This window comes from Folsomia candida, unplaced genomic scaffold, assembly GCF_002217175.1.
Source record: "Folsomia candida strain VU population unplaced genomic scaffold, ASM221717v1 Fcan01_Sc016, whole genome shotgun sequence".
In the NCBI taxonomy this organism is placed as follows: Eukaryota; Metazoa; Arthropoda; class Collembola; order Entomobryomorpha; family Isotomidae; genus Folsomia; species Folsomia candida.
The window spans coordinates 1,803,374-1,816,165 of NW_019091208.1; the positions used below are offsets into that span (position 1 = coordinate 1,803,374).

General features: G+C 39.2%; 1 protein-coding gene across 1 annotated transcript; it reads right to left on the reverse strand.

The window, feature by feature from the left end:
• Positions 1 to 9,841: 9,841 nt before the first annotated feature.
• On the reverse strand, positions 9,842 to 12,188 carry LOC110856485. The gene is made up of 3 exons (XM_022104965.1): positions 11,299 to 12,188; positions 10,402 to 10,831; positions 9,842 to 10,084 (listed from the first exon to the last, which is right to left on the reverse strand). Exons 1-3 carry the CDS (start codon positions 12,186 to 12,188, stop codon positions 9,842 to 9,844), a joined length of 1,563 nt encoding a protein of 520 aa, XP_021960657.1.
• Positions 12,189 to 12,792: the final 604 nt, after the last annotated feature.

The following is a 12,792-nucleotide window of genomic DNA, read 5'->3' on the forward strand; positions in this document are numbered from 1 at the left end:
ACCGTAGGATAGAACCAAATAGTATCTCCTAAGGCGATAATGTATACTTTGAAAAAATTATTTAGAGTCTTACCACTAACAATGCGATGGTGTGAAGTGTAACCCTCCGAATTGGTTGAAATTTCAAAATTAAGTGGTCCAAGTCAACACAAACAACGTTTCTTGCAGGGTTATGAGTTATATGTATCACTGAGTGAGATTTAGTGAGATTTAATGATATATATCACTCATCTCACTTGGGGCTGAGTGAGAAATAAACCGTCGTAACGTTAAAAGTAGCTCGCCCTGCAATGCTACGACAGAATGAGTCAAACGATATATTTGCATATTCGCCTTATATATTCACGTCGATATAGTCGCGTTTATCCGATATTAAATGTATATGGGATCATGTCAAAAAGTGTCATTTAGAAATGCATAGAAATTACGTCATTTAATTTAAAACACTTGTAACTATGATCACGTCATGTGGCAGACGAAACAAACATCAGGCCAAGAAAACTTATTCTGAATTTATCATTTCTGAATTTTCAAAAATTCTGACTGAATTCCTGGACTGAATACGCAAAATTTACTCGGGGAAGCAACTTAAAAAGTGGAGCACCGTATCGAGTGACGTGACGTATCCACAAAGGGAGCAACAAATCTATCGGTGTGACTTATCGGGAGGTGTGTCTAATCGAGAGGTGTGTCTAATCAGGAGGTGTGACTTATCAGGAGGTGTGACTTATTGGGAGGTGTGACTTATCGGGAGGTGTGACTTATCGGGAGCTGTGACTTATCGGGAGGTGTGACTTATCGGGAGGTGTGACTTATCAAAAGGTACGTAACGTACGGAATTAGAGCGCGCATAGCCACTGGTGCAATAATGCCTCGCAAACTGAGTGAAAAAGAAAGGATTAAGAGAAAAAGGGAAAATGAAGAGTTCCGTCGAGCCGATACCGAAAGAAATTCTGACGCCAAGAAATTGCGTAGAATGGATGCAAACCTTCGACATCAAGAGCAAGAACGAAACACAGCAGCACACGCAGAACGTCGGAAGGTTGACATGTACCGTGAAGAGGAAAATGAGCGGAACCGGATGGAGCATGCTACTCGCCGAGGAAACGAGGACTATCGAGACTTAGAAAATGAACGGAATCGGATGGAACATGCCACCCGGCGAGGAGACCAGGACTATCGAGACGCTGAAAATGAGCGGAATCGGATGGAACATGCGACCCGCCGAGGAGACGAGGACTATCGAGACGCTGAAAATCAGCGGAATCGGATGGAACATGCCAGCCGCCGGGAAGACGAAACTTACAAACAGGCCGAGCAACAGCATAACACAATTAAGAAAGCAATTTCACGTCATAAGGCTCAGACCGATTTCGATATTTTGTGTAAATCTTTCCATTGCGAGATACTTGATCAACCGAGATGGATATGTGGTTCGTGTGGAGGGTTATGGTATCGATCATCTATGCATCCAACAACAATAGAAGTCGTGCGGAAACTTCATCCTAAGAAACCTTTCGCCCATCTGAAAGTCGATGGGAATTACTTCCTTTGTGGCACATGTCATGATTCGCTGAAGAGTGGTGACGTGCCTCGGTTGTGTATGTCTAACGGGTTGTACTTTCCTCCAATTCCACATCAATTACAGAACATGACTAGCTTAGAGGAACGTTTGGTGGCATTAAGATTACCGTTTGCTCAGATTAGATCCTTAGGGAGCGACCGTCAGTACGGAATCCGAGGCGGTGTAGTAAACGTTCCAAATGACATGGACATAGTCGCCAAAGTTATTCCCCGCAAATTCGACGAGACAAGCACAGTGCAGGTTCAATTGAAGCGCCGAATGTCCTATAAGCATGCGTATATGTTCCAAACCATTCGACCACATAAAGTTTTCTATGCTGCAAATTATTTGGTACGTACCGAATTATATAAAAAGGAAAAGGTATTTCTTTCCCCAGACTGGGCAAATAGTGTTTCAACAGACACAATAGAATATATAGTAAACCCAAGTGATGCTACTCAAAGTTATACAGACATTAAAGACTTATCTAAGATATTAAAGACTTATCTATCAGTCACAAAGCAGAAACTGAAGACAATGATCCACCGTTAACGGAAACTCTAATGCAAGAAGATCAACTAATCATGGCAGTGGCACCTGGCGAAGGAATGCGCCCGTTGTCCTTACTAATGGATCTCGACGCCGAGGATTTATCTTTCCCATCCATTTACTGCGGCATCAAACGAAAATTGAATCCAGAAGCTAACTTGTCATACACTGATATTGCATAGTCAGAACTTCGCGGATTTGACCCACGTTGCAGAAGAGCGGACAAAATCCTATATAGCTACCGACTGGTCCAAACTCACAGGATCGCTAGTAACATCAACATCTGTCTTCGAAAAAAGAAAAAACCTGGGATCGTGACTGTTGGCAATCTACTTAACAAGGAATGTGTCCAGAGCATAATTCTACACGATGATGGGTATCGACTTTTGTCAAACATTGTGAACTCTCCTTCGTATTTAGAAGAAAAGAAAATGGATGTGATGGCTATGATTCGTCAATTAGGACTCCCAACATTTTTTATTACAACATCAGCTGCAGATACGAAATGGCCAGAGTTGATTTCAATGCTTCACACTAGAAAGTATGGGACTGAGCTAACAGATAAAGAAGTTTCCAATCTCACATTCGATGCTAAAGCAGATCTCATAAGACATGACCCTATAGGGTGTGTCATGGCTTACGACAGGCGAGAGAAGGCAATGGATAAATTCTTGATCAAGCCCGTGGGTGGAATATTTCATCCTTATGTACACCAGGACTTCTTTAAAAGGAAAGAGGTTCAACAACGCGGGTCAATACACACACACAGAATGGATTGGATTAAGGATGCTCCGAAGTTTGACAGAGAAAATTCCCTAACTCACCAAGCTTGCTGTGCATTCATAGATCAATTCATTACCTGTAGAAAAGATGAAGCCGATGACATGAAGGAGGTCCTGGCATATCAAATTCATAATCATTCCCATACTTGCGAAGACAAAAGGCGAGGATGCAGATTCGGTTTTCCAATTCCACCCATGAGGACGACTAGAATATTACTTCCACTACCTCCGGATCAAGTGAAGTTATATAAACAACAATTTGCCAACATTAAAGAAAAGCTTGCCACATTTGGACGACATGCAGCAGAAATTAAATTTGATACTTTTCTTCAAGAGCTGGATCTAACTGAAGAAAATTACATCCTCTCACTTCCAACCTCAAAACCCCTAAAGTATTCCTTAGGCGTGGAACACATGAAATTTATATAAATGCATACAATAGGAAGCTTCTTGTATGTTGGCGCGCAAATATTGACATCCAATTTGTTTTGGACCCATATTCGTGCGCGACTTACGTTGTCAATTACATAAGCAAGTCAGATCGAGGCGTGTCGAAACTTTTACGACAAGTTAGCAAGGAAATTAGGGACGATAATTTTAGTTTGAAAGAACGCTTAAGCTCATTTGCCAATGCTTTTTCAAAGTCCTCAGAAGTATCCGCTCAAGAGGCCGCCTGCTGTTTATTAAAAATTCCGATGACTCAAAGTTCGCGTGATGTTACATTTATCAATACGAATAGACTTGACGACAGGGTCATTTTCGTCAAGCCTGCCGACGAAGTAGAGAAAATGGATCCAGATTCATCCGATATAGCACTCAAGGGAATTTTAGAGCGTTATGTAGTGTGGCCCAAGATATTAGACGATCTTTGCTTAGCTGATTATGTTGCAAACTATAATTTCATGAAACTATCATGTCCACGGCGGAAACAGGCTAATCTACCGACAACTGCATTAAGCCTGACTGATAATAGCGGATACATACCTAAGAGGACAAATTCTCGAATTATTCGATATCGCAGATTTGGTCTCCATCAAGATCCAGACAATTTTTATAGGGAACAAATTATGCTGTATGTACCATGGCGGGACGAAAACACAGATCTTCTTGATATTGATCATGTTTCTGCTTACCAAAACCGGTTGGATCTAACTACACAAAACCGACAAATATATGATCCAAGTTTTCTTGAGAATGAGATAGAGGTAGGACTGAGTATGGCAGAGGACGACGAGGAAACTTTTGACAATCCTTTGCTTGACCATAATCCAATCGAATTCATTGCAGAAGATCAAGATTTTGCGATTGAGTTAGGGAATTCTACTTCTTCTAAATTTACGTCTATTCGTCCTCCAAAGTTAATACCAACAGACGATTACCTCCAGCTATTGAAAACTTTGAACGAAGGTCAACGGAGGTATTTACTGAACCTTTTGCATAATTTGGAAGGAAGATCGGGACAAAATTTCCACATAATTCATGGGCAGGCCGGTGTAGGAAAGAGTAGATTCATTACTGCCATGGTTCAATGCATATTAACGATGTCGGATAAGGAACCTGGATCAAATGGTGAATCAGTTCCTGTTCTAGTAGCCGCAGCAACAGGGAAAGCTGCATTTAACGTTTTTGGTATGACATTGCACTCAGCATTCAGACTCCCACCCAATCAATACGGAGGAAAAATGACTCCACTCGACCATGGTTCATGCAATACCTTGCGATGTAAGTTTGAGGCTTTAAGAGTTTTGATAATCGATGAGATTTCCTTAGTTAGCTTGAAAATGTTCAGCCAAATTGATCAAAGATTAAGGCAAATTTTAGGCATCGACGAATTGTTCGGAGGGGTTAGCGTGTTGGTCGTAGGTGACTTCTACCAGCTGAATCCGGTGTTTGGACAATTTGTTTTTGAGGATAGTAAGGAAATTTTAGGCCCGATCATTGGAAATCCACTCTGGGAGAGATTTAGACTATCTGAGCTCAAGGAAATCATGAGGCAAAAGGATGACGCTAAGTTTGCAACTGCATTAAACAGACTGTCAGTAGGAATGCTTGAAGAAGAAGATATTAAAATGTTCAAGAGTAGAGAAATCGGAAAAAACTTAATTGTTCCAGATGATGCAACATGGTTGTTTTACAGCAATGCAGACTGTGATCAATTTAATCGTGAAGCGATAAATCGAGCAAAGGGTCCTTTGTTCAATTCATATGCCATAGATAGAGTGCAGGGTGGAAAGATTCTAGCGTCCCAACAAGCAATGTTGGAGTCGGCCGAATATTTAAGTTTGCAGCAAACAGGAGGAATGCCATACCATGTAGCTTTGAGAGTCGGCCTTCGTTATATGATTACAACAAATATTGGCGTATCCGATGGATGGTTTAATGGTGCTACGGGAAAACTAATGAGGGTAATTGAAAAGCCATTAACTAACGGGCAGAAAGCTGTTAAGATTGTATTTATGGAATTCTCTGAGAAATTGGTAGGGCAACTGGCTAGATCAAATAACCTGGCATTACTCAAACAATTAGAAATTCCTCTGCATTGGACCCCGATCTTCTCGGAAACCAAGGCATTAAATAGTTTTGGGCACTATCAAGGAATGCAAATTGTTCGTCGTCAGATTCCCCTGGTTGCTGCTAATGCCATTTCAATCCATAAATCACATAGTCTGTCAATCCAAAATACGGTTGCTAATATTCCAACTCGAGGATTGGGAAGGGATGCGATATATGTAGCTATGAGTCGGGCACCTTCTTTATCAGGATTATTCATTAGTGGGACTTTTAATGCACCACGTGCAATCGACACTTTAAGGCATCCCGTGGCATTAGAGCTCACTAGATTACGAAAATTGCCATTTCCATATTCTCTGAGATATTTACCAGACCAAGAAGATCCTAATAGAATTGTATTCCATAACATTCAGTCGTTCCGAGCACACTATGACGATATTCTTGCTGACAGAAATTATATGGTATCTGATATTCTGTGCTTTTGTGAAACTAGGTCATTGGTTTCAGATATGGTTGAACTGCCAGGATTTTCTATTTTGTATCGAGTAGATTCGCCAACTATCCAGTCATCTATAGGAACACTGGTGTTTAGATGTGACTCATACTCTCCAAATATATCAGATGTTCAATACTCGCATGAAAATTTAAGTGTCACAAAACATTTGCAAATAGTTCAATGGAAACAGAACGATGTTAGAATATGTATGTTATACCGTAGTCCTCAGTATAGTACGATAACTTTTCTACATGACATTATAAATTTTCTGAATAGCACAAAAGCACCCCAGTGATTGTTTTCGGTGACTTCAACCTGAATTTCCTAACCAAAGATGGATGTCAAATGAGGCAGATTTTCTCTTCAATGGGTTACCGATTAGTAACTCCACTTGAAAATAGTACGGACGGAAATACATCGATCCATGTATGTTTTTCTAATATTTATGGGGTTTCAGCTTGGTTCTACGAAAGCTATTTTAGCTATCATAAACCCATTTGTGTGACTTGGTCAAACGACATAGATATATTGACACCACATTCTGAATCACAAAATTGTACCTCAGAAACTGAACAGATGGAGGTAGGTGTGAGTGAAACTGGCGCATTTCACGAAACCGTGGAAATGGATATAGACGAAAATTTGTCCACAGATGATGTAATTTGCGAACCAACCCATTTAGTTCATCTCGGAATTCCAAATTTAGGAAATACATGTTACATTAGCGCAATTCTTCACTTAATATATGAATCTCCTTCTATTCAAGAATTTCTGAAATTTAGTAAGGATCGTTTATCTCATTGTCTTCTCAGTTTCCTCCAAGCATTGGTCACACCAGTTCAACTTAGTCAGCTTAGAAATACCAGACTGGAGTTAGTTGAGTGCATGCCATCATACCCAATTGGAATGCAAGATGACCCCCATCTATTTCTTCTTGATCCCCTGCAGAATTTAAGCAACTCTGGCTTGTCTCTTGAGGAATATGTTTCCACCATAGAAACTGAGGTTACGTGCACCTGTAGAGATAAAAGCACTAGAAATGAATCGTGTACTTCCCTATCCATCGGAAGGTCAACGCAAAATTTACAGGAGTGCGTTAATAATCATTTCACCGGGCAACAGGAATATCTCTGTGGGAAGTGTAAGTTCTCAGGATTGGTTAATTTCAAGTCTAATTTGATATTGGCGCCAAGAACTTTATTTGTTAAATTTGATTTAAATTATCTGAAAATTTTTACAAATCAAGGCACAAAAATTACGGAGAAGTCATTTGCATCAGATGTTCTTACATTGCCTGGCTCAGATAATGTGTACGGTTTGACATTTGTAGTTAGTCATTTGGGCAATTCCTTAAATTCAGGGCATTATATTGTGAATTATAGACGGGAAAATGATTGGGTAATCTATGACGATAACAAAGTATATATTTCTAAGCACTGCGTTGGGGATGGCTACATTTTCTTATACAAATCGATATAATTCCACCTGCAAAACTACCTATCTGCTAGCACTGAAACACGCAATTCATATCTTTATCATAATCATTGAAATTGTTCTGGTAATGTTGAAATACACATTACCAGAACTAGCTCATAAAATAATACAAATTCATATGCATCCTTCTCATAATCATTGTAAATTGTTCTGGTAATGTTGGAACACACATTACCAGAACTGGCTCATAAAAATATGCATCTTGATCATAATCACTGAAAATGACAATAAAATTATTTGCATAAATTCCTCAATAATTTTAACGTATTATCGTACTGCGGCCATAGTATGCCACTACCAGCCCTTATATAATTTTAGGGTCATATATGTATTTAATCTAAGTTTATTCAATTTTCAGATCTTCATCTTTTTGGTTCAATCGGAATATCCAAGTTATTTGATTGGTTCACTAATTGATTTTTTCAGATTCAAACGATACATCAAGGTTCAAAGTTACTCAAGGTTCAAAGTTACCCAAGTTCGTTTAAAAAAGGTAGGTGTATTTTATTGCATTTTTGCAATGAAGTCATCGAGATTAGGGTGTCCCAAGTCCCAAGTTAGGGCTTATGGAGAGCCGAAACCCAGTTGGTGTTGTGTAAAACTTTGCAATGAATATGTACGTTTCACGATTTCTTCACACCGATGGTACACAATAAGCGGAGAAAATAGAAATATGATTTTGATTAGATTTTGCATTAATCACGCAGAAAAAATGGGGAAATTTTGGACACAAATTTGGCATGATTTCAAGGGTAAGGGAAGGCAGATCCAACAACTTGTGTGTATCGGTTAATCTCCAACATTGGTGCGGTTTTCAGCTAGTCTGACCGTAGTAACGTTAGAAGTAGCTCACCCTGTACTAATGATTTGGTTATAACTTGCCCCAAAGGTGCAGAAAAATCCAACAAAATAGGTGCATAATTTTTAGGCAATTATGCACCAATGGTGCAGAAAAATCCAACAAAGTAGATCAATAATGTTTATGTAATATTTCACCAATGGTGCAGAAAAAGTAAACAAAATAGATCAATAATTATTATGCATCGAGGATAGTCCAAAAATTGTGCATCACTGGTGCAGAATTACCTACCAACGATCAACGAAAATTTTGAAAAATTTATGTCAAAATTGTCTAATACAATCCGCCGTCTAGTATGCATTATTGGTGCTTTATGAATCAGATCCCCCAATTCTTTCGCATCACTTGGTTTTTCCGATTGTCAGATGCTAACGGTGCTATTAATTTATGAAAAAATGGACAAGGGACGTTTTAAATCGCATCAATTAATGCAAAAAACTCGTCAACGGACGGACGGACGGACGGACGGACACGGAATTCAATAGCTTTCGTGCTACGCAGGGCGAGCTAATAATGAGATAAACTTGTAGTTCATGACCCCGTCCGCTAGGTGCCGCTAAGGCGTGGCTAAAAAATCTCACTTTATCTCATATTTCTCATGTCTCACTATTTCTCATTATGTCTCAGTGAGATGAGATTTGTGAAGGTGAGATGAGATTTCTGCTACCCTGGTTTCTTGAGGCAGTTTGTGCGATGGTCAGAATTTGTCAAAATATTTTAGGGCAAAGTTGAAAAATGAGCGAATCTTAGCACGGGAATAGAATTTAAGTTGAGTTTGCATCCACCGCCTGGTAGAAATCTTTGACCTCAAATATTTTGACAAATTCTGACCATCACACAAACTGCCTCAAGAAACGTTGGTTGTATTGACATGGACCACATAATTTCGAAATTCCAACCGAATCGGAGGGTTATTCTTCACACCATCGCATTGTTAGTATTACAACTAAACACAATTTTATAACAAAAACCCCACATTATCCTCACTAATTTTACTTCTTATGCACCTTCTCAGAAAGGATTAGAGAACACTACAAAAATCAATTCAATCAGCCATTCTCCACAACCTCAACTCAAATTCCGGCAGTCCAACCGACATCTTCCCCACATTCAAAAATCTGGCCAAAAAATATTCCAATTATTTCAAAGTTCGTCGGCCGAAATAAGGAATTGCTCCAACTTCAATACGCTTATGACGCCCACCGTCAAAGGATACTAAGAATACAAAGACAGACAAAGGATACCATCCCACGTTCGTTTACGTCACAGGAATTGGAGGCATTGGCAAAACCTCACTCGCAGTAAAGTTCTGCTACAATATTATAAACAAGTGTAAAGCTAGAACTCTGGACGCTTGCACAAATTGTGTATTTCTTAATGTTCAATCTATTCATGATCCACAAGAATTTTTAAATGAACTAAGAAATGAACTAAGGAAACGTGGTATAACCATCGAGGAAGATGACCAAAGTGTGGATAATGTTGTGAGAAAAATCTGTACAAGGGGCACTTCAATTATCTTAGTTTTAGACAATGCTAGTCCCCATATTTCAAGCCTTTTAGAAGCAATCCAAACTTGGCGGGATTTAGACATATTTGTCATTGTCAACAGCCGTGAGAGTATTCATGGGTTTCCAATCGCAGGCGAATCCATCCACCTCAGAGCATTTTCTGATGAGGATGGTCTTCAATGCGCACGATCCTTCCTTCCGGATGGCGAAAATGAGGCCATTTATAACCACTTGGCCGATTTCACTATTTACGCCGTCTTTACCCACACCATCGACCTCATGTGTCATCAGGATCCAGACAACCATGTTAGAACAATTCTGTCATTAATCATCTGCCTCAAGTCGGTAGAAATTATGAGGCTTAAAAATCTATACCCATTATTTACTGCCATTTCAGGGGACCTAAAAAATCCTTCAGATTTTGTTCCCTATTTTTCTTCCAGGAATGTAGCCAAAGTCGCAATTTAATTTTCTTCTGAGAAAATTTGTCAGGTGATGAGTAACGGGACCCATGTATGGTAGAATGATGCGTGGTTTATCGTCTTCATTGCATCTCCTCTTCTGGAACGCAACCGTTGTATCCGAGATTGTATGAGGGTGTTTGGGAAGTTGTTGCTTAATAGGTGGGTTCTTACATGCTGAATTTCTTCCTCAAGATATTCGGGATCAGAAATTATAAAAGCACGATATAGTAATGCATCAATCACGGAGATCTTGTGCGATGGATGATGGTATGATGAATAATTTAAGTAACGTCCGGTGTGAGTAGCTTTCCTAAACACCTTTCTCCAGAGTTGATTTTCTTCGTCTCTAATTAGCGTCACGTCTAAAAAAGATATTTGTCCATTTTCTTCTTCTTCATAAGTAAATTGGATATGTTTGTTGAATTGATTGAATTCTTTTTGTAAATCTAGTGTTGCGTCATCGTTAATAATGCAGAAAGAATCATCCACGAAACGTCGGTAAAGGTCAATTTTTGGGTGGTCTTGTACAACTTGAGATTCAAAGTACTGCATGTATAGTTCGGCGAAAACGGGACTGATTGGAGAGCACATTGGTGTACGGCTGGTTTGTTGGAAAAACATGTCTTTATATTGAAAATAATTGGATTTGATACAAAGTTGTAGTAAGTCTAAGATGTCCTTTGCTGTCAAACTTGTATAAGATTTCCAATTTGATGTTTCTCGTAGTAGTTTTCAATGTATGTTATAGTTTCCGGAATGGGTACTTTGGTAAAGAGGGAAGCTACATCAAATGAGACCATTTTTGGATGGGGTTGGAGTTTGTGGTTTTTGATTTGCTGGGAAAATTGATAGGAGTTTTTTAGTGTGAAAGGGTTGTGGACCAAAGATTTTAAGATTTTGCTAAGATGGGAAGCAATCTTGTAAGAGGGGGAGTTCCGGAAGTCGCATATAGGTCGTCGTGGAGTGCCAGTTTTGTGAATTTTGGGTAGTCCATAAAATATTGGGGCTTTTGAATTTCTTGGGAAAATGGAATTGTAAACGCTTTTGGATATTCTTTTGGTTTTGTACAGGGACTTCAATTTGATTTGAATTTCTTTTTCTAGTCTTGTGGTTGGATTTTCTCGAATCATTTCATACGATGGATCAGTCAGCATATCCATGATTTTGTTGTTGTAATCATCTTTGTTCATTATAAGTGTTGCATTCCCCTTGTCTGCAGGACAAATAATGATATTCTTGTCTTGTTTAATTGATCTAATTTTTGGAGGGATCCATTGGTATGATTTAATATTGTTGTCGGGTCGATTTTTGTATGAAGACAATATTCTTGAGAGTCCGCGTAGTACAGAGTCTTCCTTTTCTTCGGATATTTCAAGATCTTGTAAACAGCATTCTAGAGAGATGCCTGATCCCACAATGAGTTCAGATTGGTTGCGTAAAGGAACTGCATAGTTCAAACCGAGCTCCAAGATTTCGGTCTCGTCTTCGGTAAGAGTTTTATTTGAAAGGTTGACGATGCTGCTTCGTTTCACATGGATAGAAGGATGTGGGTGGGAATTGATTCTTGGGGTAAGTTTTTGGGTTTGCTGGAGTCGGTCAAATTTGTTTCTTTGTTTCTGCTTCACTTCTGTGTTGTATTTCAGTTTGGACGTGTTGATAAAATCAAAAATTGCATGATGGTGCTCTGTGCATATTGTCAAAATTTGGGTCTTGGTATCATCTATTTCTCTCTTCAATTTCGCAAGAGTTCCGTAGTTGTAGTTGATGATGTCTTTCAACAGGTCTTGCTCCAGTTTTTGGAATCGTTTTCGGGTTGACGGGATGTCCAGCCATTGATTTTTTATTCTCAATCCGTGTGGGATGATGTTATTCTTCTTACATCGTTTTAGGAAAACATTATCATTTTGGAGTTTGGTGGTCTTGATCTCCATTTTCTCGAGGTCTTTTATTTGAGCCATTATAGTCGGTCCGTGACGACTGGTGATGAGAGATTTGAGCTCCTTCCATCCATTTAATTCAGAATTTAGGGTAGAATTAACAGATCGTATGGATGACATTTTTTGAAGTGGTTTATTCACGAGCTTTCAGGGTTCAACTGCCCCCTTCTTCAGGTGTAAAAGTGTACAGGAAAAAATTTTTACATTTCATGGAAGATAATATTTTCAAAATTAGATGAAGTTGTTGACATCAGTGAGGTCGCTGGGTAACCGGGATAGTAGTTGGGCGTATAAGCGTTGGCGCTAGGGACAGGAGTAGCGATGTCCAGATTGGGTTTATTTCCATACCTAAATCTCGATTTATTTTATTAATGGTGTTTCTGATCAGCAATCCCTCCTTGAATTTCCGGTGGAAATATCGCTCCTCCCTTTATTTTTCTTAACCTTACCTGTTAATTGTCGGTTACTAGACGCAATGGGAATTGGTTTCACAAAGGCGTTGAACTTGAAGGGATGATTAACTTTTACCAAGCCAATATCATGAGTTAAGTCGGAAGGGTTGAAAGTAGAGGTAATTAAATTGTTCTCAATACCACGCAATTGTTCGGTGTTCTGTCCCCACTGT